This window comes from Sciurus vulgaris (assembly GCF_902686455.1).
Source record: "Sciurus vulgaris genome assembly, chromosome: 2".
NCBI classification, from domain to species: Eukaryota; Metazoa; Chordata; class Mammalia; order Rodentia; family Sciuridae; genus Sciurus; species Sciurus vulgaris.
Genome location: NC_136462.1, coordinates 42791701 through 42815920, shown reverse-complemented (window position 1 = coordinate 42815920; position 24220 = coordinate 42791701). Strand labels below are relative to the sequence as shown.

General features: G+C 32.8%; 1 protein-coding gene across 2 annotated transcripts in view; it reads left to right on the top strand.

Moving 5' to 3' along the window:
- The window catches only part of PPM1A (protein phosphatase, Mg2+/Mn2+ dependent 1A), a 46379-nt gene extending 23141 nt beyond the window's left edge, over window positions 1-23238 (top strand). The window contains exons 2-6 of one of the 2 annotated variants that reach the window (XM_079125838.1): window positions 6266-7119; window positions 9729-9846; window positions 13911-14019; window positions 15448-15505; window positions 16473-23238. In XM_079125838.1, the coding sequence (XP_078981964.1) occupies window positions 6286-7119; window positions 9729-9846; window positions 13911-14019; window positions 15448-15505; window positions 16473-16502 (1149 nt within the window). In that variant the 5' untranslated portion in view covers window positions 6266-6285 and the 3' untranslated portion in view covers window positions 16503-23238. Of the gene's footprint in view, window positions 1-6265; window positions 7120-9728; window positions 9847-13910; window positions 14020-15447; window positions 16442-16472 lie in introns of those variants that run through there. The other variant, XM_079125837.1, reaches the window with a different exon arrangement.
- The last annotated feature ends 982 nt before the right edge of the window (window positions 23239-24220 follow it).

Below are 24220 nucleotides of genomic sequence, written 5' to 3'. Positions count from 1 at the left end.
CTCATCAGCATCTACCCTTGCTGAAATTCCTGTTTAGCAATGATCTTTTGTTATTTTAGTATGTTTAGCAATGAGCTTTTGTTATTTTAGTATTTAGTATGTTTGAACCTTACTCCCTACCTTAAGTATGTCTTGAAGTATCAGTTGCTAAAAGAATTTAATTTTCTCCACATCATCTACATCATGTATCTATTTCATCCTCTTTTGTGGAGCCTGAAAGGATTTTTTTATTAGACTATAGTATGCCCATAGGTAAACAGAAAAACATTTTTACTTTTTGTTTTGTTTTGTTTTTGTTTTATAGTAGTGGGGATTGAACCCAGGGGTGCTCCACCACTAAGTTATAATCCCAGCCTTTTTTTTTTTTTTTTAAAGATGGGGGTCTTGCTGAATTACCCAGTTTGACCTCAAACTTGGGATTTTTCTGCCTTGTCCTCCTGAATAGCTGGGATTACAGGCCCACCCTTCTAGAGTTTTATTCATTTTCCTCAAGGCAGTCCTCAAATTGAATACTAATTATGTTGGATATTGGGATACTGATATGTTGCTTGGGGAGCTCCACAGTAAAATATGTAGGACTTTTAAAAATTATTATTCAGTATAATTGTTAGTGAATTAAACCAAGTGACCAGATTCAAGACTGCTATAATTATTAGATCAGCTTTGCTTAATAGTGGCTAAACTTTAATAAATTCCTGGCCTGCTTTAGAATTTTTCAGTTTAGGGATTAGTTTGATTTTTAAAAGAATGTTCACCAAATTTTCTGATTATATCTAAGATGAATTTAGTCTTATGATTAGCAAATACTTTGTTTTGAAAGTTCAGATCAACTGAAAATACTTGTGATGAGACCCAGCATGTACTCAAGAGTAGACTTAAGACTTTAGGGGAGGGATTGGGGATATAGCTCAGTCGATAGAGCACTTGCCTAGCAAGTACAAGGCCCTGGGTTCAATCCCCAGCACCACCAAGAGAAAAAAAAGACTTTAGGGGAGAACTAAAATTTCTCTCAGACACTCAATTTTCATGGGCAAATTGAATCTCCTAAGAGTTTACTATTTATAGATATGCCAATTTAATAATCTGACTGCATAAAATAATCTTTAGTTCACTTACACAAGAGGACTATGTAACATAGTATTTATAATAAGTAAATACTTCTGGTGTTACATTTACACCAGTATTTATGTAGCTTATAGTTGGTTGCTTCACAGAACTCTACAGATTACTTAGAATATAAAGAGGTATGATTTCTGAATTGCCTATTTTATCTTCAGAATATTATTTATCTTGGAATTTTTGTAGGAATGTCTGGAAAATATCTACTGGACTTGTTTATAAAATTGAGAGTAAGGTCCCTGATAGGTGAAGTCAGAATCCAAATGTAGCTGTGTAATAAATAGTTTCTATTTACTGAGTGCCTCATTTTTGCCAGGCTCTTTGTCTAATTCGCAGCCATTGCCTGACTTAAACCTTGAGCAACATCCAGAGTTAAGTATTAATAGCCCATTGTACAGACAAGAAAGTTGAGATGCTAGATAGTAGGAGTTAAGTGTCTTAAGCATAATACTACCCTCCCACCCCCAGCTAAGCTAAGAGAATTGAGACAAATGATACTGAAAGCACATGAAAGAGAATACAAATAGAAAAAGAAAATGGAGGCAGACTTCATGGACCAGTCACGCTTTACTCAGCACTGGAGGGGCATATCTTTAGTGGGGATGGCAGATGGTGGTGGGCCACCAGAAGGGTCTGGGTTTTATAGGGTTTTAGCAGAGCCAGGTCATGGGAGGAGTTAAGTTACTTTTGGTGGGCAAAACCAGGTCATGGGAGGAGTTTTGGTGGCAGGGTTAATTTAGGGCAGGGCAGGAGGGCAGGTAGGGAAACTATAAGAGAAGTTCACTTCGTGGGACCTATTGTCCATATCCTTCAGATTAAAGAAGTTAATACATACATAAAACTTTAGCATAACTTTATTGTTTAACGAGTATTATTTCCCCCATGTTAGATGTTATTAAGCAGCTAGTACCATTATCTCTAGTAGTTCCAGAGGTGAGGATGCCAGTTACAGTGAAGAATGAGCTTGGAGAAATCCAAGCTCCCAATCTTATCTCACCTAGAGGTGAATAAGTTTAAGGGAATCATGTGTGCTTTTTATTTCATTTTTGTTTTGTTTTGCTCTTTGATTGCTCCTTGATTACTTTTGACTTCTTAGTAAAAGTAACTTTTGGAGGAGTTCAGTTTACTTTATATGAAGCAAAGAAGAACTAAAAGGTAAAGCAGAGATGATGATCCTAAAAAGCCCAGGAAACACCAGTTACACATACAGTTGAATCCCCCTTTGGGGCCTTTTCCTGAAAGTATTCTCTCTCTCTCTCTCTTTTTTTTTCCTAGTAATTAAGAAACTACTATGGAGCTTCTGCTATATACTAGGCTCCATTCAAAGTGCTGGGGACACCAATAAACACAACAAATGGGGCTTGCAACCATTTTTGTACTTTAACCGAACATGTGTATTTACTTAATTGTGTTTATTTAAAATTGTTTTACTGAATTATTAAGTGTATTGCCTTTTGTTATTTTTGAAAACTATCTGTTGATATAATTTGATTTGTTTTGCTAAATAGTATTCCCTTTGTTCTATCTTCTAATGAACATTTGCTATTATAGTTCTCTAAAAAGATCTTTGTGTACATCACCTTAGGCAGATGGGAGTTTCTTTAAAGCAGTGTATTTCAAACTTTTTGACTGCAATCACAGTAAGAAGTATATACCTCAGCTTAATAAACAAAATGTACTTCTGGAATTGAAACTTCAAGAATAGTATTTACCTACCTTTGTCATCCAGGATGTACTGTATTTCATCTTTTTAAAATGTAGGCCACACACAACCACTAAATTGATTTACTCACCTAGGAGCCCACAATTTATAGAACATTGGCTTTGAGAAATATAATTAGAAGTGGAATTGTTGAGTTGTATCTTATGAGCATCTTCAACTTCACTATTTTCTTCCACTAGCAGTATAGGGGAGTTCCTATTTCCCTATTCTTACGAACTTTTGCTATTGCCGGATGGATCAGAAATGGCATCTTGTATTAAATTTGCTTTCCTCTATTTGCTAATGAAGTGTTTAAAGTCTGTTTTAAATTATGTCAGATAGCATGCAAGAGATAGGGTTATCGCTCAGTGGTAGAGCTCTTGCCAAGCATGCATGATTCCCTGGGTTTGATCCCCAGCACTGAACAAAAGACAGTTTATCATTCAGTTGTTTTTGATTTAAGGATAGTCAGAATTGGTGTCCAGGAATAAAGGTTATCATGACTTGATTTCTCCTCTGGCGAGGGGAAAACAAAACAGTCTAATAATTAAATAACATTAACATCTATATTAGTGTTTAGAATGTGCTAGACACAGTAGGAAGTATGTGTTTCATTTTTAATCTGCATAATAACTGTAAGATTAGTACCTTCTTATACAAATGGAGAAAGTGTTTCAGAAAAGTTGTCATATAATTATTATGGTTACACTGTTAATTAAGTAGTAGAGCCAAGCCAGATGCAGTTGCACATGCCTGGAATCCCAACTCCTCCTGAGGCTAAGGCAGGAGAATCACAAGTTCAAGGGTAGGCTGGATAATTTAGGGAGAACCTGTATCAAAAAATTTTTAAGAGAGGCTGGGCATATAGCTCGGTTCATAGAGTGCTTACCTGTCACAAGGCCCTGGGTTCAATCCCTAGCACTGCAAAAAAAAGAAAAGGGGGGGGGGGGGCTTGGGAATGTAGCTCAGTGGTAGAGGACTTAAGAGGTCTCAGATTCAATTCCCAGTAATGCAAAATATAAAAAAATATATATATTATATATTTACACACACACATATATTTCTTCATTTTGTATATATGTAGTGGAGCCAAAACTTAAACCCATTCTTCATAACTTGTTTTCTTTACTACTTTATGCTGTTTTGGAATTCGTAGGAGAATGTTTGTGTTCCTGCTCTTGTTGATTTGTCTGTTAAACATGTTTAAGTTAATACATTTCACTCGTGTCTTTTTTTTTTCTTCTCCTTAAGATGGTAGAATCTTTTCTTCTGTAAAGCTTCACATTGTTTTTTTTTCTAGCCTGTAATAGGGTCTTGTAATTTAGGGTAACTGATTTCCTCTTTGGTCTTTGTCTCATTTCCCTCATCTTCTATACCTCAGGCCTTATATCTGATTTTTTCCCAGTTATCTGCAACCTTGCTGTGCCTCAGAGTCACATGTGAGATTTTGTAAATATACAGATACCTGGGTTACAACTTGGAAATCTTTATTTTTCAAAAGATCCACTGATAAGACTGTTGGGTAACCATGAGTTGAGACTTATTGACTTACTAATGTTACCTTAAAGTCAGACAGACTTGAATGAGAGTTCTTATTCCTTTATACTTATTAGTTGAGTAATATCATCTACAAGTTGGAGTTAACATAAGTACTTGCCTTATAAAGTTGTTGAGACTAAATAAGGTAATGTTTGTAAACACATCAGAGTGATTTAGAATTCTTATTAAACATTGTCTACTAATAAGGTCACATCCTTAAATTATCCTTTCTACAATCAAAGTATTCATCCTTGCAATAATGTATATTACCTTGGCCAGAAAAGTAACCTGATAAATACCACTCATAACGATGCAGGATGGCTAGTTTTTTTTTTTTTTTTTTTTTTTTTTTTTTGTTTTTACCTTCCATTAGTGGAGTCAAATTATAGTCATTATAGGAGGCAAAAGAGTTAGGTAAAATATTTTATCTCAATAATCTGCCAGTCTTCTCTCTCTGTCATTTTGACCCTAGGAGGAAAAAGGAAGGGAAAAGTTTGCTGGAAAACTGTTTTTATTTCCTTCTTAGGAGGATTTTCTTCTTTCTGAGTTTAGCATTACCATCACCATCCATCCCCTAGCCACAGAGCCACATACTGATTGACTTTTAAGTACTTTTCCCATGTTTCCTCTTTATCTCCATTCTCTCTTCATTATTCTCTCCTTCTTTCAGATGGCCTTTAGTTTAATTGTGGCTCATTTGATTGCTTGGACCCCAAATCTCAACCTTCTTATTAATGAAGTAATGGCCAACCTAAATTCCTTGCCAGCTGTCTCTCCTCTCCTATTCCAGACCAGGGGATTAACTCCTGAGTATTGGGAAATGATTAGATTAGCTGAGTTTTTAAGCTCGGCAAGGTTGTCGCTGGACCCTTTGATCTCTTTTATAACTTATACCTAGTGGTCATAGAGCATAATAATGATATATCTTATTACCATGAGAATAATAGAATATCAGATTAATTTTGCTATATATAATAAACTTTGTCATTTGTATGTATGATTGCTTGTAACTTGAAAATTGAGGCTGGACCATTTATAGTAATTTAATAATTCATTGGCTTTCTGAAAGACTGAAAAATATCATGGTAGCTGGGCGAGGTGGTGCATGCCTGTAATCCCAGTGGCTCTTCCCAAGGCAGGAAGATCATGAGTTCAAAACCAGCCTCAGCAAAAGCAAGGCACTAAGCAACTCAGTGCTTAGGGCTGGAGATGTGGCTCTATGGTCGAGTGCCTCTGGGTTCAATCCCTGGTAAGCCCCTCCCCACTCCACCCCCCAAAAAAAGAAAAGAAAGAAAAATATCATGAAAGAGGTAGAGTTTGAACTAAATTCTAAAGAATGGGTGTGGGTTTTTTCTGTAAGTTGAGAAAAGAAGCAAGGGATTCCAATTAAGGAATGTGGCATGTACAAAGGCTTAAGAAGGAACATGAAAATTTGGAGCACTGTAAGTAGATCATTTTTTGCTTTTTCAGGAGGCTTACACGGGGGAATGAAACTAGATAATTTGGAATTAATCTTTGGAAATTCCCGAATGTTCAACTAAGATGTTTGTTAATAGGCCTTTGTATGTACTAGAAGTTCATTTAGTTTTTTTTATTTGATTTACATACAACTTAGTTTTAAGATTGCAAATGTTCAGTGTAGCCTTAAATGCTTGGTCTGATTCATATAAATTAATGGCTACTGCTAGCTCTCCTTTTCTACCTCAAGCAGTTGTCCTTTAGAGTATCATATTGGCTCTCCATTATACCCAACAACAGTTGTAAATTCTTAAAACTTCCTTTGTTTCTTTTTCACTTTTTTTTCTCTTTCACTCTTAAAAAAAAAAAAAAAAAAAAAAAAAGTTGTTGGATGTGTATTTTGCTTATAAGGCAGTTACTGACTTTCCTGTTTCTCTTCCTTTGCAGACCTAGAGGATCAAGACATAATGGGAGCATTTTTAGACAAGCCAAAGATGGAAAAACATAATGCCCAGGGGCAGGGTAATGGGTTGCGATATGGGCTAAGCAGCATGCAAGGTTGGCGTGTTGAAATGGAGGATGCACATACAGCTGTGATCGGTTTGCCAAGTGGACTTGAAACATGGTCATTCTTTGCTGTGTATGATGGGCATGCTGGTTCTCAGGTTGCCAAATACTGCTGTGAGCATTTGTTAGATCACATCACCAATAACCAGGATTTTAAAGGGTCTGCAGGAGCACCTTCTGTGGAAAATGTAAAGAATGGAATCAGAACAGGTTTTCTGGAGATTGATGAACACATGAGAGTTATGTCAGAGAAGAAACATGGTGCAGATAGAAGTGGGTCAACAGCTGTGGGTGTCTTAATTTCTCCCCAACATACTTATTTCATTAACTGTGGAGACTCAAGAGGTTTACTTTGTAGGAACAGGAAAGTTCACTTCTTCACACAAGATCATAAACCAAGTAATCCGCTGGAAAAAGAACGAATTCAGAATGCAGGTGGCTCTGTAATGATTCAGCGTGTGAATGGTTCTCTGGCTGTATCAAGGGCCCTTGGGGATTTTGATTACAAATGTGTCCATGGAAAAGGTCCTACAGAGCAGCTTGTCTCACCAGAACCTGAAGTTCATGATATTGAAAGATCTGAAGAAGATGATCAATTCATTATTCTTGCATGTGATGGTATCTGGGATGTTATGGGAAATGAAGAGCTGTGTGATTTTGTAAGATCCAGACTTGAAGTCACTGATGATCTTGAGAAAGTTTGCAATGAAGTAGTCGACACCTGTTTGTATAAGGTAGCTTGACTTTATTTTTTTAAAACATAAATGATTTTATGTCATATTAATTAGTACTCTTATTTAATCTCTTAGAGCCTGTAGTTCTCAGAAATAAGTTTGTGGCATAATTGCAAGATAACCTACCGATTATGAAAATATAAGGAGAACTTTTTATTTAGAAATAGATTAACTGATTACCATCTATGCAGGAGTTACAATCTAAATGTTTAGTTTTTAACCATGATTAAGCTTGTGTAGATTGTCAAAGGTGAAAAGTGTATATTAGAGTATGTGTTTTAGAAGCGTGAGAGTGGGGAAGATTAGGCCTCAGTATCTATAAATGAAAAGCTTTTTAGAATTTTTAGTATTTTTACCATGTGATACCTTAGCACATTTTATGGAAGTAATATACATCTATGGTTTAATGAATCTGTAGCACCAACAAAAGGACTTCAGTAGTTATTTGGTATGATATAATAGGAAATGGCCTAGTACACGAAGTCAGAAAAATTTGGTATAGGACTGTGTATGTCTTCAGGTAAGCTATTTAAACTCTTTGGAAAATCAGTTTCTTTAATTGTAAAGAAGATAGCTATTACCCTATTTCATGGGGTGGTTGGGAGGATCAAATGGGATCTTGTACATAGATAAGCTAGCTTAGCCCCTTTATTTTACAGATGAGGAAGCTGAAACCAGAGAATGTTCTGCGGACTTAAGAGTCAAACAGACCTGGAAACAAGGCTTACCTCTATTATTTTTGTACTCTTCAGTCTTGAACAAATTGTTCAACCTCTCTCAGCTATAAAATATAGATATATTAGTATCTAATTCATAGGACTGTTGGGAACTTACATTAATGAATACACATACATACACATATCTCTATATAATTACCTAGTCTAGCATATAATATACCCAATTAATGCTGATTCCGTCCCTGGAGAAGTTATAACTGACTTCTATAGTATTATTCAGCTTAGTAGCAGTGTTAAGACTAGAAAATCTAGGTCCTTGACTTAGATTAAGTGGGTTTTTTTGTTGCTGTTGATGAACCTTTATTTATTTATTTGTATGTGGTGCTGAGAATTGAGCCCAGTGCTTCACACATGCTTGGCAAGCGCTCTACTACTGAGCCACAATCTTTGTTCTATTTTGTTAATAATGCTCATTAATTCATTCTTTGATTTTTTTTTTTAACAAATGATGATTTTTGTAAAACTCTGAGGTTATATGTTTGATTTTCTTTTAACATGCAGAAACAAAAAGTCAACATAATATTCTCTGTAGCTTTATATGCATACAATCAACTAAACTTAAAATCTTAAAATCTGATCACACTTAGAAATTAGGTTTATATAATATCCAACACAAAAGGCAATAGATTATAAACTTGATAGTGCATGCTATCAGTTTCTCAATTGTGGGACTGAATAATGATTTAAGGTGCATGTGTTGTCACTTAGTGTGCATGAAAGTAGCACTCTCTTTGAAAATTAAGTACTTATTGCCTAAATTTAAAATTTTTCTTGAGAATTGTTAGTAAATTATGATTCAGATTCTACTTTATCTCTTGTATTCTTCTCTACTTTAAAAAATTATTTAAACTGGGTGCTCGGTGGTACATGCTTATATAATCCCAGCATCTCAGGAGGCTGAGGCAGGAGGATTTCAAGTTCAAAGCCAGTCTCAGCAATGGCAAGGTGCCAAACAATTCAGTGAGACCCTGTATCTAAATAAAATACAAAATTGGGCTGGGGATGTAGCTCAGTGGTTGAGTGTCCCTGAGTTCAACCTTCAGTGCCCCCACAGCCTCAAAATTTATTTGATACCTTAACATTTGCCTCAAGTAGTTTTCTTCCATGATTGTCTTTCTAATATTAATTTATTTGTATTGTTTGTGGTTTAATGCTGTAAGGTTCATTTTTCCATATAATTGAATTAAGAACTTAAAATGTCAAAGTTAATTCCAATAACTGATGGGAAGGAGGATGTAGGGAAGGCAAGTGTTTTAATTACAGCAGTTTGAATACTTAGATGTCTTTAAGTAAATGTACTTACCAAATTGTCAGTTTTTTTTTTTTTAAGAAGAGTTAAAAATTGATTTATAAACTTTATTATATATGTAGTTGTACTTCTGATTCCATATTACTACTTAGGAAGCAAAATGTATTAGCTCCCAAACTTATAATTATTTTAAATGTACATTTGTCAAATATACATATAAAATAGGACAAATCCTAATTGTAAAGAATACCACTAGCATTTTCTACCATGATATCTGGAGTAAATGATGTTTCTGTTTGTATGTATGTTAGGTATCATTTCAAGTTAACTAAGCCATTAGTAAATATTTAGAAACAATTTTGCTTTATAGAAGTTTTAGAAATGATTATTACTGTAGCATTTAATCTCTAATGTTTCTTTTGTCTTTTTGAAGGGTTGATTATACTGTACATTTAATATGCTATGTGGGGGCAACTGCCCTCCCCCAATATACATATTTTTTTCTTAACAATAACATATACACTAGCACAAGTGTAACTGTAATTGGCATAGCTATAAAGAGTCTCAAGGCTTTGAAAAGTAAAAAGAAAATCAAAATATTTTCTCAAACTTTTTCTTCCCAGGGAAGTCGAGACAACATGAGTGTGATTTTGATCTGTTTTCCAAATGCACCCAAAGTATCACCAGAAGCAGTGAAGAAAGAGGCAGAGTTGGACAAGTACCTGGAATGCAGAGTAGAAGGTGGATCATTTAACAAAAAATAAGTAGCTTTATTAAAGAAAAACCTTCAACACAATCAAACTTTAACATTTTAGCTTTTAGAACTTTTATATGCCTTTAACAATTAGTTTTAGTGTGCAAAAATGGGAAAGGACATTCTGTAGTAGCTTTTAGAAGTATGTATGCAGTTGTCCTTCACATGCTAGAAATAACAGCTAGCGTGAATTTATACGTTCTGTTCAGGATACTTTTGTTTCAAAAGGCCAAAATGTTGCAGGCTCTAAAATTCTTAAAATTTCACTGGCATTAGTAATTTTATGCCAGGAAATTCTGATTTGTGGTTTGTTTATTATACCATCTTTCTGTGAATAGTTGTGTATTGCTAATTTAAAATCTCTAGAAGTTTATTTTGTTTTGTTTTACTTTTATAATTTGAAGGTCACAACCTGGTTATTAACAACTTTCATATGCCAGAGTTTTTTAATTTTTGTTTTACATTGTTTCATGGCTTCTTGTCTGAGCCATAAACTGTCCCACCTAATAAGATAGATTAGAATAGAAGGAATATTTCTCTACCTAGCAGAAATGTAACCACTAAATAAAATAAAGAATAAATTGGGAATTCTAGGAATATATTTTTGTAATTCTGCAGATTACCTTGAAACAAATAGAAAAGTATTTGTACCTCTCAAGTACAATGCCTTTAAATATTTGAAAAAGTTTAATCTTGGATGCAGCTACTACTTGGTGTAAACATTGTTTCCTCAGAGAATTTCATTTATTGCATACGTATAATAAGCATATAGTTAATGCATTTTCTATAAGCAGAAAAACTTGATATGATTTACTGTAAAAAAAAAAATGCATTTTGGGCTCCTGATGTCAGTAATTTGCATGTTAAAGACTTCTAATGGCATGCAAGCATTGACCTACCACACTGTAATATCCCACAGTGCCTACATTATTAAAATAAGTATGCTTCTTAATTTTACTTCCTTTTTACTGTTTGATATCAGTCATAATCAGGCTGATAGAATAGTCATGATTGGTTTTGATTTTTAGTACTGTCTAGAACTACTACTTTATTTTTATTGCTTTCCTCCACTCGATAGTGATAATATCTAGTATGTGTTTGTACTATTAGTATTCATTCATTGGACATACTATTCAATGCATTTTTCCTCACTATTACCAAGAGTCTTGGAATTTTTATGTTTTAAATTAATAATTTCAATTTAAGTTATTTATAGATGACAGAAAAATAAGTATTTAGAATGCTATGAAGTCATTGGCTTAAACTGCTGATTAGTGGGAAAATATGAAACAATAAGTATAATATGTATAGGGATAAGTTGGTTTGTAATGTTTTGGTACTTTAACTTGGTAATATATGTTTTTTTATTAATTTATTAGTAGTTTAATTACTTTATTATTTTTACTATTAAATGAGATCAAATTTTAGAAATGCTGCTTTTCAGTGTGTACCCTCTAAAGTAAGTTTTTGATTATTTATGAAGTATTCACTTTACATAATTTTGTTACAATATTGAGTTTTTATTACTTATTATCAAGCAATTGCCAACTGGACAGTTTACATTAATACTCAATATTTTTGACATGTTGAAGTGTTAATACTTGTACCATTTAATTGGAGATTATGTATCATAAATTAAATATGATATTCTTAGGTAGATTTGATGAAACTGCAACTAAAGAATAAATATTACATTAAAAAGTGCAGCTGTTTAAAGACAGTGTAACTATTTGCATTGTGAAAGATATTGTGTGTTTTAAGTGAAGAAATATTGCATTCAGTTTTCAAAATAGGCACCACATACCTTTTTCTTTCTCATTTCTTTCCTTAAATACATGCCTTAACTAAATTTATTGTGCCCTACTAAATCTCATTTTATTTGCTTTCAACATTTTTTGACATTTCTGTTTACAATGTAGTAAAGGACAAAGCTTTTTAGATTCTTATTTCTCCTGTTGTCTGTGATCTTCTAAATACTTGAATGGGGATGTGAAAGGATTCAGCACATTATTTAACCAGATTACTATTAAGTTTGTGGTTCTTCTAAGCCAATTTAAAATTATACTTAATGTGTATATATTTTTAAAAATCTTTGCTACTGACTGCCTGAGCTTTAAAATTGCTGATTTGAAGATAACTAATAGAATCCCTCAAATTTGATGGAAGCAGAGGTTGGGGGAGCTGGGGTAGAAAGAATGTGTTTGTACATATGTATATGAAATATGGATAATTCTATACATATATATTCTTTATAAAAAGGACTCAGTTTTTTACAGTTATAATTAAAATGTATAGTTCAAGAGCAGTTAAAGGAATACTTTTTAAAATTTCTGTTTTTTAAAAGCAGAAAGAAGCAAGGCTAGTATAGTATTGATTTTCAGATAGTTTCAATGGATTATCCTACACAGGAATAGGAGATATTAACTATTTTTAAAGCCTCTCATTAATTTTTTTAAAAGAATTTGTTTTCCTATAATTTTTCTTTACAGTTCAAACTTCCTAACTTAAATTTTAACAAAATACAAGATACATCAAATTTAGATGATTCAGAGTAATGATTTTTTGGACCTGAAACCATCATTGGTTGAATTTATCATTAGTGTTCATTTCTGTTGTATCTAGTTATCTATCCACATAATTGTATTGGCTTAGTAGAGACTGTGTGTTAAGTGTATTACAGTTTTAGATTGTGAAATTGTGTAGCTTAGGTAAACATCAAATCCCTTTATTTTTGTATAGCAGATTTCCAGCATTAGAATCATGTAGAATAAATATATTAGATGTTAAAGAACAATAAAGGAACTTGGCAAACCAAATCTGAGATCCTTGCTTTTTGTTCAGACTTAAGACTGGTTTAAAAAAAAAAAAAAAAAAGGCAAAAATAATAGATGGTAAATTTGACCTTTATTCTAAAAAGACAATTTGAGCCACTTAAAGACATTTTGTGGGTAGCGAATGTCTGTCTTTTAATATGTGCCTTTAATGATGAATTAATATTTTGAGGCTTGATCAAAGGATGAAAGATCTTTATATGCATTGTTATTCTCTAAGGTATTTACAAATGGAGAATTAAAGTGATAATTTCTTGCCCAGTAATGACAAAGAAAATATTGTTTTTAAACATTGAAAAACAAAACTTGAACATATAACCTACAAATACCTTTGGCTTGAATTTGCATGTAGAGTAAATGTACTAAAACTCCAAGTGAAGACTTCTATACTTAGTTTTAGAGTTCTTTGTAAGGTTCTTTGTTCATAGTTTTTGATATTCTGTGATTTAAAAAACAATGCGCATCTGCATAACACTGCTATACCCATTTAATAATGTTTTGAAATTATTTTAAATGCAGTAGTGCCATTTATTATATCTTTCATTTAAAAAAAATTTTTGTCATGAAATTTAGATCTTTTCCATTCAAGTAATCAATGAAGGAAACAGTATTATGTATCTATACATTGTTCAAAGATATTTTAAAGAAAATTGAGCTGAGAGTGATGTTCAAGTATATAACCTAACATGTGCATGCTACTTCAGTATCATTTTGCAAATATAAACATATGATGTAAAAGTGATTTGAGTTAGTATATGATCAATAAATTTTCCATACTTAAAGATTAGTTTTTTCAAATCTTGAATTCTTGAATTTAAATTTAATTTTTTTTTCAAATTCATGCAATGTATTTTACAGGACAAAGTTCAGGAAACATGTATCCAGTCTAAAGAGAGGAGTTGGTCTCCTCAGAAGTAACTAGTTGACATCTTAAGAAAAGATATCTTCATTCGTACACATGTCCCTGATTATGTAACACGTCAGTTTAACATGAAATATTTTTTCTTTTCACGTTTTATCTTGATTATTTTCATTCTTTGAAGTTAGTCTGGTTTTTTTTTTTTGTTTGTTTTGTTTTTTTAAATGATATACCAGTTTAGAAAATCTCAGATATGGTAAATGCCATCTTTAGAACCTTAAGTTATCTTTGTTTCAGTTTTTTTTTTTTTAATTAATTAAATTTGGATAACACTTACAAAAAAAGTACTTCTGATTCCCAGAAATCATAAAGAAGCAGGGAGAAGGCGTCCCCGACTTAGTCCATGTGATGCGCACATTAGCAAGTGAGAACATCCCCAGCCTCCCACCAGGGGGTGAATTGGCAAGCAAGTAAGTTACATTCTGCACACTTAAGCTTTCTTTCAGTATATGAAAATGTTGTGTTCCTTGATTAAGTGTGTTTTTACCTAATTTTTAAAAATAATGTATTTACCTGTGTTTTCAAAATATTTAACCTGTGATGTCAGTATTTTGGTGTTAGGATATTTGGTGCTTGTTTAGAAATAGATACCAGAATACTGTTGTTTGTTACTTCTGTATTATGTATTATGCTGAAGATTGTCTTTAGTGGAAGCTGGGTGACATTGATTTTCTCATAGAGAAAAAATTCTCGTAACTAAATTACATGGCACTACTATCTGTTGTTATTAGTAGTAGTGTAATTTTATTTTGTCAATTCCTAGACAGACTTAACATCCCAAAGATTTCTCTTCCAACTTCTGAATCATGATTCTGTATCTTTCATTTTTCCAATTGTTTTTGGTTATTGATTGCTGGTTAGTTGGTGTGAGTGTCAGGGAACATGGTAGGATGCATTTCTTGACCTTTTTCCACTTTAGTTTGTAGAGTGGACTGGTTTGTGGTAAATATTAAGTTTATTTCTGTCCTTAAATCGGAGAATTCAAGCAGTTTTATAATCAAATGCTTAAAGCATTTTTATCTCAATTATCCAAATAATTGACCTACAAAGATATACAATTAACTGATTTCCTTGATTCTCCACTGTATTTTGCAGATGTAGCCAATCATTTCACTAGTTATTGTAAAAGTTCCCGTTTGAAGCTTTTATTTTTGGAAACATTTCATATGACCTTCTGTGATTGTCTATAAAATTGTTTCAAACCCGTTTTGGAAATAAGGGCACTAAATTTCTAAGGACCATTACAAATTTTTAAATGAAAATACTATTCCAAAGCTAATTCCTGATTTGTCATGGAAATGTCAAATTTGACATTTTGGATTTTAATAGAGTTTTTTTTTTCCAGGAAATGTCAAATTTGACATTTTGGATTTTAATAGAGTTTTTTTTCCCCCCTTTGGGACATTAAGAAAAGCAGAAATTTAAATATAAAGTATATGTGAATTATTTGTATCATAACAGATATTGAAGTTACTTCTACTTCATAACTAGTTTTATGTCTTTAGATTGGCGTTACCATTGGTGACTCAGCCTCCAGTTCAAATAGTAGTTCGTACAGCCTGTTGTTAATTTGGGGAGGTGGGGTGTTGTCTTAAGCCATGACTTTCAGTCTTCTATTAACTGGGTTAGTGGAATGCTACATTTTTTGAGTAAATTCACCTCTAATCTAACATTGGTGCACAAATATCCTAAAGTGAGGCTAGCTTATTAACAGTAGAAACTAAGTGATTTATACATGTAAGATTACCATTGAAATTTTAGTGAACACCTGAATGTGAGTTATTAAGCATTGTTATACTTTCTGAAAAATTAATCTTCTGTATTTTTTTAAAATTTAGGCGGAATGTAATTGAAGCTGTTTACAATAGACTGAATCCTTACAAAAATGATGACACTGTAAGTAGTATTTTAGCTCCCTCTGCTTTTCCTTCCCCTCCACTCTAAATGCATATCCTTCCTACCTGTTTTTGCAGAGCTGTTCACTGCACCCATTCTCTTACACACACCCCTGATTGATTGCTCTGAACTCTGCTTGCTCTGATCTCTGCCTGCACCACAGTACTAGTGATTGAGGACATAATCTTGGTGAGTGGCCACCTCTCTCAAAAAAGAAGTTCCTTTGATTTTTTTTTTCTGGTTTCTTATAAAAGCCTCTACAGTCAACTTCAGAAGGCTTGCCTCCACCAAATTTTAATTTATAATTGGGATAATATTTCTATCAGAATCTTCAACTAATCTGAGCTTTATAGCTACAACAGAACTTCAGAACGTTCTAGTCATTCTAGTAAGTAGTTTTTATGCGTGGAAATACTTTTGTCTAAAATTCTGAAGTATATTCTTCATTTAAATATTAGGGTTCTGTTTCTATAAACAAACATTAGAATGCCATATATCTCTAATTAAGTTTCCATTTGCAATTCTGTTACGTTTATAGGAATATGATAACTTGAAATCATTTGGACACAGCTCTGAAATAGTTCATTTATTACATTATGAAGCTTGCTAAAATCTCATTTGAAGTCTTAATCTGTTATGATGTAATAAAAGTTTATAGAAGCAGTGTTCAAAAAAATTGAATCTTATCAAAGAATCCTTTTTCATAGTTTTATTGCTTTAGTGACACATTTGGTCAGCCTCACAGTAAAATCATTCCAATATTTTTCAGAAACAAAATGGAAGGTTAATTCCTAGAACAATTTAAATATTGATATTCCATATATACACACTTACATATTCTTTTAAAAAAATTGATGTTCTAAAAGACAGCTTTACAAGGCCTTACTGCTCTTACACTTCCACAAAGTATATACTCTGGCACGTTTAAGCTTTTATTTAGTACCTTGTTTTGTTTCCTTTTATAAAGGACTCAGCATCAACTGATGACATGTGGTAAAACTACTCATCTAGCCGTGGAGTTTACCTTCACTTCCAAAGGAGAGTACAACTCAACTTTGTTGAACCTTTTAGCATCCAGCCTCAACTTAAGGAAGGGGATATGGCATGGGTGAGAGTGATTACACCAGAGAACTTCAGCAGTACAACAGCTAGCCCAGAACTGATTTTCTTTTTCTTTCTTTTTTTTTTTTTTTTTTTTTTTTTTTGTAAATTTGAGACTTATGTAAACGTGATTTCAAACCATAATTCATGTTGTAAATCAGACTCCAGCAATTTTTGTTGTATGATTTTGTTTTTTTTGTAAAGTGTAATTGTCCTTGTACAAAATGCTCATATTTAATTATGAACTGCTTTAAAATCACTATTGAAGATACAAGAAATGTTTGGCTTGTTGTGTGATGCAACAGATATATAGCCCTTCAAGTCATGTTATGTTTGGATTTGGGGTTGGGACAGGGAGAGCAGCAGCCATGTCAGCTAGGTGCTCAAACATGCACATGATTATGGAGAAGAATTTCAAAATCTTACAGAGCTGAATATCCCAGGAGTTATGGAAAACTATCTTAATGTTCTTGGCAAGGGATTGGCATTGTTGATAAAGCCACTCTCTTCATTTAACTATTTTTCAGGATGTTCTCTCCTTGTTGCCGTGAGTATTGCAGGTAATACAGTATATTCATAAGAATATCAATCTTGGGGCTAAAATGCCTTGATTCTTTGCACCTCTTTTACAAGTCCTTACATTTAATTACTAATTGATAAGCAGCAGCTTCCTACATATAGTAGGAGACTGCCACATTTTTGCTATCATGATTGGCTGGGCCTGCTGCTGTTCCTAGTAAGATATTCTGAATTCCATTTTATCAATAAAGCTTGATTTAACAAACAAGAAATTTAATCATGTATGTGTAATTCCTCTTTTATCCCGGCCTTTTAAAACACCATACCATTGTAAATGAGAAGTTTTCTCATAGGGAAAGATGTTAGTCTCTTTTAGTTGGACAGTACTATTTCAGGCACAGAAGACATTGTTTTCCTTCCATTAGAAAAACTAAAAGATTTAAGTCTCTCTTGTTCCTTAATTTGTTTTTAAAATAAATTTCTTTCAGGCTGCTTACTTTTCATTAAGATATACATTAGCTTGAATTTGCCTACTGTTTAATTAAAATAATTGTCAAAGTTTGACAATCTAACACTCTATGGTAGGTACCTGTGTGTTTGTGTGTTTGCCTGTGACTTTTAATTGGCCCATGTCTTTAGAATCCAAGTGGTTAAGATGTATTTGTGATTTGAAATATAGCATGTTGATAATATTTAGCTGTTGGCCTTTAAAAATAAATTTCAAAGCTTAAGGAACTGTAGATATAAACATACCTAATTTAATTTAGGCTTAAATTCTTCTGATTAAGCATGTGAAAGTAAGTTTTACAATCTGTCACATTGAAAAGACTACTGTTCTGTGCCCTTCTGTATTTTTGTCTTTCTAGGTTGAATATTGTATTTATTATCATGTAAATGAACCAGTTAGTAGGCAGATTCTCCACTAGGAAACTATTAAAATGTAAGATTAAAATACAACAGTAAATACAAAATCAGAAGTTTGTGTATAAAGTTAGTATAAAACATTTTGTTTTGTTTTTTTCCCCTTAACTTGGAAATATACATATTTGTATATATAGCCTTAAAGCTAATGTAAAGTTAGGGAAATAGTAGGAAAAGTAATGTGAAATGTCTCAGATTTAAGTAGTTACATACCAGCAACCTCTTTTCAGTATCTCCCTTATTTGTGAGGTGATTAAATGTAATTTAATTGTATTTAATTTATCTCTTAATCCAGCATGAACGAAGAAAAACTGAAGTACTATTTACATTTAGAAATTTCGACAAGTTGGAGTTACAGAACTAATTCCTTACTTAACTTACAATAAATGCTTAATGTCTAAATCTGTGGTAGAGTGCGAAGTATGATAATGTTCTAAGTTATGACTTTGCAAGCATTTAATGTGCACGTAATGAATATCAGTGCTTCTAGTATAAATTGATTACCAATACTGAAAGCTGAATCCCTATCACAACAAACCAGTTCCTTGACTTTTTAATAACTGAAAGTTTTTAGTTTCAGAATTTTCAAAATGTCGAACTGGATTGTGGTAGCTTTTGAGATGCAAAACTTGAACCATAAGTAAAACATGATGGAAAGCTATATTTCAAACCATAATAGCACAGCATATCTATAACCTTTTTTGAGAGTCTTTAAACAAAAAAAGAGAAGATCAATATACTCCTCTGTTAAAATTATTCATATTGAAATTGACTGGAAATAAGAGAAAACTGTGTTTAAGTGTGATTTAAGAAGACTAAATCTTTTCCACATGAGTCAACACTGCCATACTAGATATAACTTTTCATTGTAAAAATACAGAAAGGAACTATATATTGTAATAGCAGACTGCTTGACTCCTGGGGTAATGGTCATGGTGAGAAACCAGCCACACTTAAAAGGCACTTTTGCACTTCTTCAGTGCACTTCATTTTTGTACCTCTTAAATTCTCAACCCCCACTCTTTTTTAATACTAATTAGCATCTCAGGGCATTGCCTCAGAATTTTTGGATGATTCTGGTTTTTTTTTTTTGGGGGGGGGGGGGGGGGGGGGGGGAGTTCTTGCCTGATAATGCAGATTTATTAAGATTAAACTTTCATTTAAATACCATATTATGATAAGCCCAATTTACTTCTGTTAGTCAGAAATTCAGTTTTGTATAGCAGACTCTTACTAACATTAAAAATACTTCATTTACCTATTTCTTATTGTTTTAACAAGGTAAGATCTCCTAATTTCCCCTTCTTTAGGAATATACTTTTACAGATAACAGAAGTAGTTCTCTGTATTAGTATTATCTTTTAAAAAAAAATCCAAGTGGTACTTATTCACATTTAGATCCATCTTCAGACATTTTTAATTGTAGCACATTAAGTTGTTTCTAGAGAATTATTGCAGTTACTCCAGCTTAATTTTTTATGCAAACATCGTAACATTAAGAAATCTGGATTTGAGAATAAATCAGTTATATACTTCAAATAATCAGAATTCCAGTGATCATGCATTTGACCATATATTAATCTAGCTAATAACTCAGTTTTTCCAAAGTGTTTTGTTACCTACAAAACACTGATCTAGGTTAAATTCAAGACTATAAATAAATCAAGTGGGTCCTTATCTTCAAAGAGTTTGCATTTGAGCAGAACTAATAATCTAAAGTATGTTAGTATTATAACTGGATCACTCATCCAAAAAAAAAAAAAAAAAAAAATAGGCATATATGTTGCCTACCTTCTGTTTGCCGGGAATTTTCCTGAACAAAAGGCATGCCTCTGCCCTAAAGAGCTCATTTTGCTTCTTTTATTCACCTGAAAACTCTTCTGTTTATTTTCTCCTCCCCAAAGCTAAAAAATCTCATTCAAAAGAAAATTTATCTTAGCATAAGAATAGAATTAGACTGATGAAGCAAGGCTTAAGTCTAAAAGTATTCTGAATTGTCTATAATGAATGACCATCACTTATCCTGTTGGCAGCAGCAAGTCAGAAATAAGTAGTGGATTGCTTAGAATTCTCTAACCCTGGGAATACAGATGGGGTTTGAGTTTAGGGCATTTAAAAAATATGTATCTCTAGCTAAACTGATTTTATTTAAGTAAACCTCTGTCTTCTTTTCTTTATCACACTGTGCCCATGTTGACAAATTTTAGCCAAATGATTACCATGCATTTGTATATTTTAAAATCACTACCCATCGTTACTGGGCAAATTCATTTGGGCATTCAACATGTGATTTCTGAAAAGAAAAAAAAAAAAAAGATGAAATTGGGTACTGCTTTCCTTCTAGTTTTTATTTTAATTTTGAATTTCATGGCATATACTTTTAGCTCAGCTCTGCTATTTTTACATTATTAGGATTTGGTACTAGAAAAGATATGTAAACATTTCAGTATATAAATATTTATTCTTTGAAGGGACCTTAGGGAGTTTCATATACTTTTGCTTACAAATACTGCTGATGAGCTGGCCATTTTTTAATCGAGTGACTAGTCATAGTTTTTCTTTTAGGCATCAGAAAGTCTTCATGTTTTAACATTTTTAGAAGCCTAATTTTACTGTATTTCCTTCAATAATGTGCCATGTGTTTTTGTTAGTATCTGTTTTAAATTATATATTCAGAGTATGCTTGAAATATTTAAGAACACATTTTCTAAATGTATGATACTGTATGTTGGTCAAAAATATATCAGTTTGAGTGCTATTATTCTGCAGAAATAAGGAGAGGCATTGGCTCTGCTTTATTGTCAAGAGCATTTTTCACTTTTGTTCACCTCAACACAGTCTCTTCCTTTTTACCTGTTTTGTAAGCTAGTGGCCTCTGCTCTCATTGTTTCCTATTTATATTAACCAGTGAGTTGGGGTGCTAATTGGAAAAACTCAAGATTCAACTTATACTTGTATGAGATGGGTGAAAGGATTAAGTAAAAAAAAAAACAAAACAAAGTGACATAATTTTTTTTCTTCCTTATCCTGCATGAAAATATTGCCCTCATTTTCTCTACATGTCTGTCTGTCTCACCACCATTGCCCCCCACCACCACCCACCACCTCTTCCAAACAGGCCAATTTCATTTTCGTGAGCAGGAAAACTTAATGCATTACCTCATCAAGACCAATTAGTACTTGTTAAACCAGGTTGAAAATAAGTAAACTTGGGATAGAGTGGTAGGAACCTGGACCTGGCTTTAAATGTTCAAAAACATTTAAACCAGATAAGCCAGCAAGAATCACTGCTTGAGTATTTAGTTTTTAAAGGAAGATGATGGCAAAAGGTACTGATTCCTGCAATCATATATAAAAAAAAGTACTGATTCCTTAATATAGAACTAAGAAAAACACAGTATTTCTTTACCTTAAAACACAGCCCTTCAGTTACTTTCATTGCTCCCCAAACCAGTTTTCTACTAATCAGTTTTTCATTAAGCTAAATGTTTAGAAAAATGGTTTAGTTTTTCTTTTCCTTTTATGTAGTCCTCCTAGTTAAAAAAAAAAAAAAAAAAAAAAAAAAGTGTTTAGGGATATTTGCATTTGTATGGTACTTTCTGAAGGAAGCTAGATATGTGTAACATTGAGTAGTTACAGAACAGAATTAGTACTATCTTGACTTGGTACAGTGAGTGACAGAAATTCATTTTAGCAGGGGTTCTTAACTTTTTGGGAGTCACAGGCCCTTTGAGACAGATGAATCATAAGGACTCCTTCACCCAGGAAAATGCATATAGTGTACATAATTCCCTAAAAATTGCAGTGTTGCAGTGGTTCATTACCTCCACTCCCAATTAAGATCCCAGATTAGGGGGGCTGGGGAGATAGCTCAGTCGGTAGAGTGCTTGCCTTGTAAGCACAAGGCCCTGGGTTCGATCCCCAGCACCGGAAAAAAAAAAAAAAAAAGATCCCAGATTATAGCATAATAGGACATCATTCTTTTTCCTGCAGAGCCCATAAAATATTCCAAGGGTATAAAAATAACTTGAATCTATTTTAAGGAATTGTTTTACTTTTTAAAAGATTGAATAGGTGGAAGGGGGCCTAGTTCAAATCTGATATTGAAAGACTATTTCAGGGGAGTTTATAAAGGTGAAAAAACAGCATTTGGACTACTTTTGGGGGGGACTACTTTTGAGGATAATGTCTTTCTCTAAGACTTGCCACTCTTGAAATTCAACAGAAGAGTAAAATGGAAATTGTGTCTAGAATGTCTCTGAACCTCCTCAGTGCAGCTATAACATTAATAAACAACACATTAGCTGTCAGGTCTTACTCAGGTGTTAAGATTTTGGTATTAGAGTTCATTAAATGTTAAATTAGTTTCAGATTCTAAGGAATTAGGTACTTAATACAAAATGTTAGAAATAGGATCTAACCTAAATAGCCACCAATGTATAGGATTAATAAGATTTTTTAAAAAATCATTAGTGAAAAAATTTTTATGAAATTGTTAATGTCTATTGAAAAATTGAATGTTCAGTTAAAGTTTTTAAGTCCCCATTTTTGGAATCCATACCACTCAACCCCACTTTGGCAGGGCTAGGGATCAATCCCAGGGCCTTGTGTATGATAGGCAAGTGCTCTACCACTGAGCTACAGCCCTAGCATTTTGGGGACTTTTGAAAATGTAGTAAATATTGTCTTTACCTGGTTGGTCATTGAGTAATTCAACAACATCTGTAAGAAAATATATTTTAGTGACAATGCCCCAGTACTGATTGGTTTCACAATTGAAATAATTTCTTTTACTTTATTTGTATAATTGTTTTAAGTGGGGAGACATGTACATGTTAAAAGCATGTTGCATTATATATTCATTTTTTAAAATCTCTATAAGACTAAGATAACTAACTGCAGAAATTAAACACAATGTGTAGCAGAATTCTCCACATTATCAACTTTGCAGGTTATGTGACCCAAATATTCAAAGAAATTCCATAAATGTGTATATTGTATGATGTACCATCTCCTGATCCAAAGAAACATGTGAATTCAGTTCTAACTTTAAGAATGTAATTTTGTTTTCAAGTCCTTTGAAAAATTGCATTCAGCCTATGAATGGTTGCAGATTGTATGTGAGATGAAAAGTAGAAATAATTTTTAGTTGCAAAACTGGTGCCACTAAATAAACAGGCAATTGCATAATGTGTGTGTATTTATGATTGTTTAATATTAAAAGCAGCATTTTTGTTTAACTGATAAACCTGGAAATTTTGAAATTAGTTATTGGAAGACCTTAGGGTTTTGTTTTGTGTTTTGTTTTTTTTTTGTTTTTTTTTCAACTGGGTAAATTTGTCAAAAAGATAAATCTGATAGTAAAAATGTGAACTAGACTTGTTTCTTCCTAATTTAGGAAGATTTCTGAAAGCCAAAAAGTTTGTGTTGATGGTTATTATTAAAACATTCCAGAGATAAAGAAGCCAGAAATTGTTTCTTTTAGGCAAGAACATTCCCATGTCTGTCTTCTAGTACATAATGTATTTCTTACTTCCTTGAAGAGTTGAGACAGGGAATTGGGAATGGCCTGGGAAAGGTCTTCCTCACCTAATATCCAAGGTGTAGCACCTGCTTATATAATAGCACTGAAATATGTTGTGTGTTTGAGGGTGCAGAAGGGAGGTTTTTCCTGCCTCTGCTAATTCTGATAATTGATTATATAACCTCTGTCCTCTGTTTACCATTGTCTGAAAGTGATGTACAGGTTTGTCTTTTTTAGTCTTTGCTTCCATAATTAGAGAGATTTGAGAATTGAATCAGTGGTAACAGTGAAATTTTATGAGCTGCAGGGGTTAATTTTGTTTATTGTAAAATGTATAAAGAAAACAGTAATTAGGCATGTAACTGAAGATGGTAGACTTAGAACTAAGTAAAGCTGAGACAAATAAGGATTTGTTGGATTTATGTGTAACTGGTAACTCTTCACTTATATTCTGCAGTTTTGTTTATGATTTTTGTGTTCAGGAGTTTTTGCAGGGGGCGTTATTTTAAATGTTGAAGCTATTTCATTTTTTTGTATCAGTTATTTTTTTCTCTTAATCCTTTACTGAAAGACTAATATTTGAAATACTCTTTGTGTTTTTCCTTGTTCTTGCTTAATAGCTTAGATTGAACTTCCCATCAAATCAAATT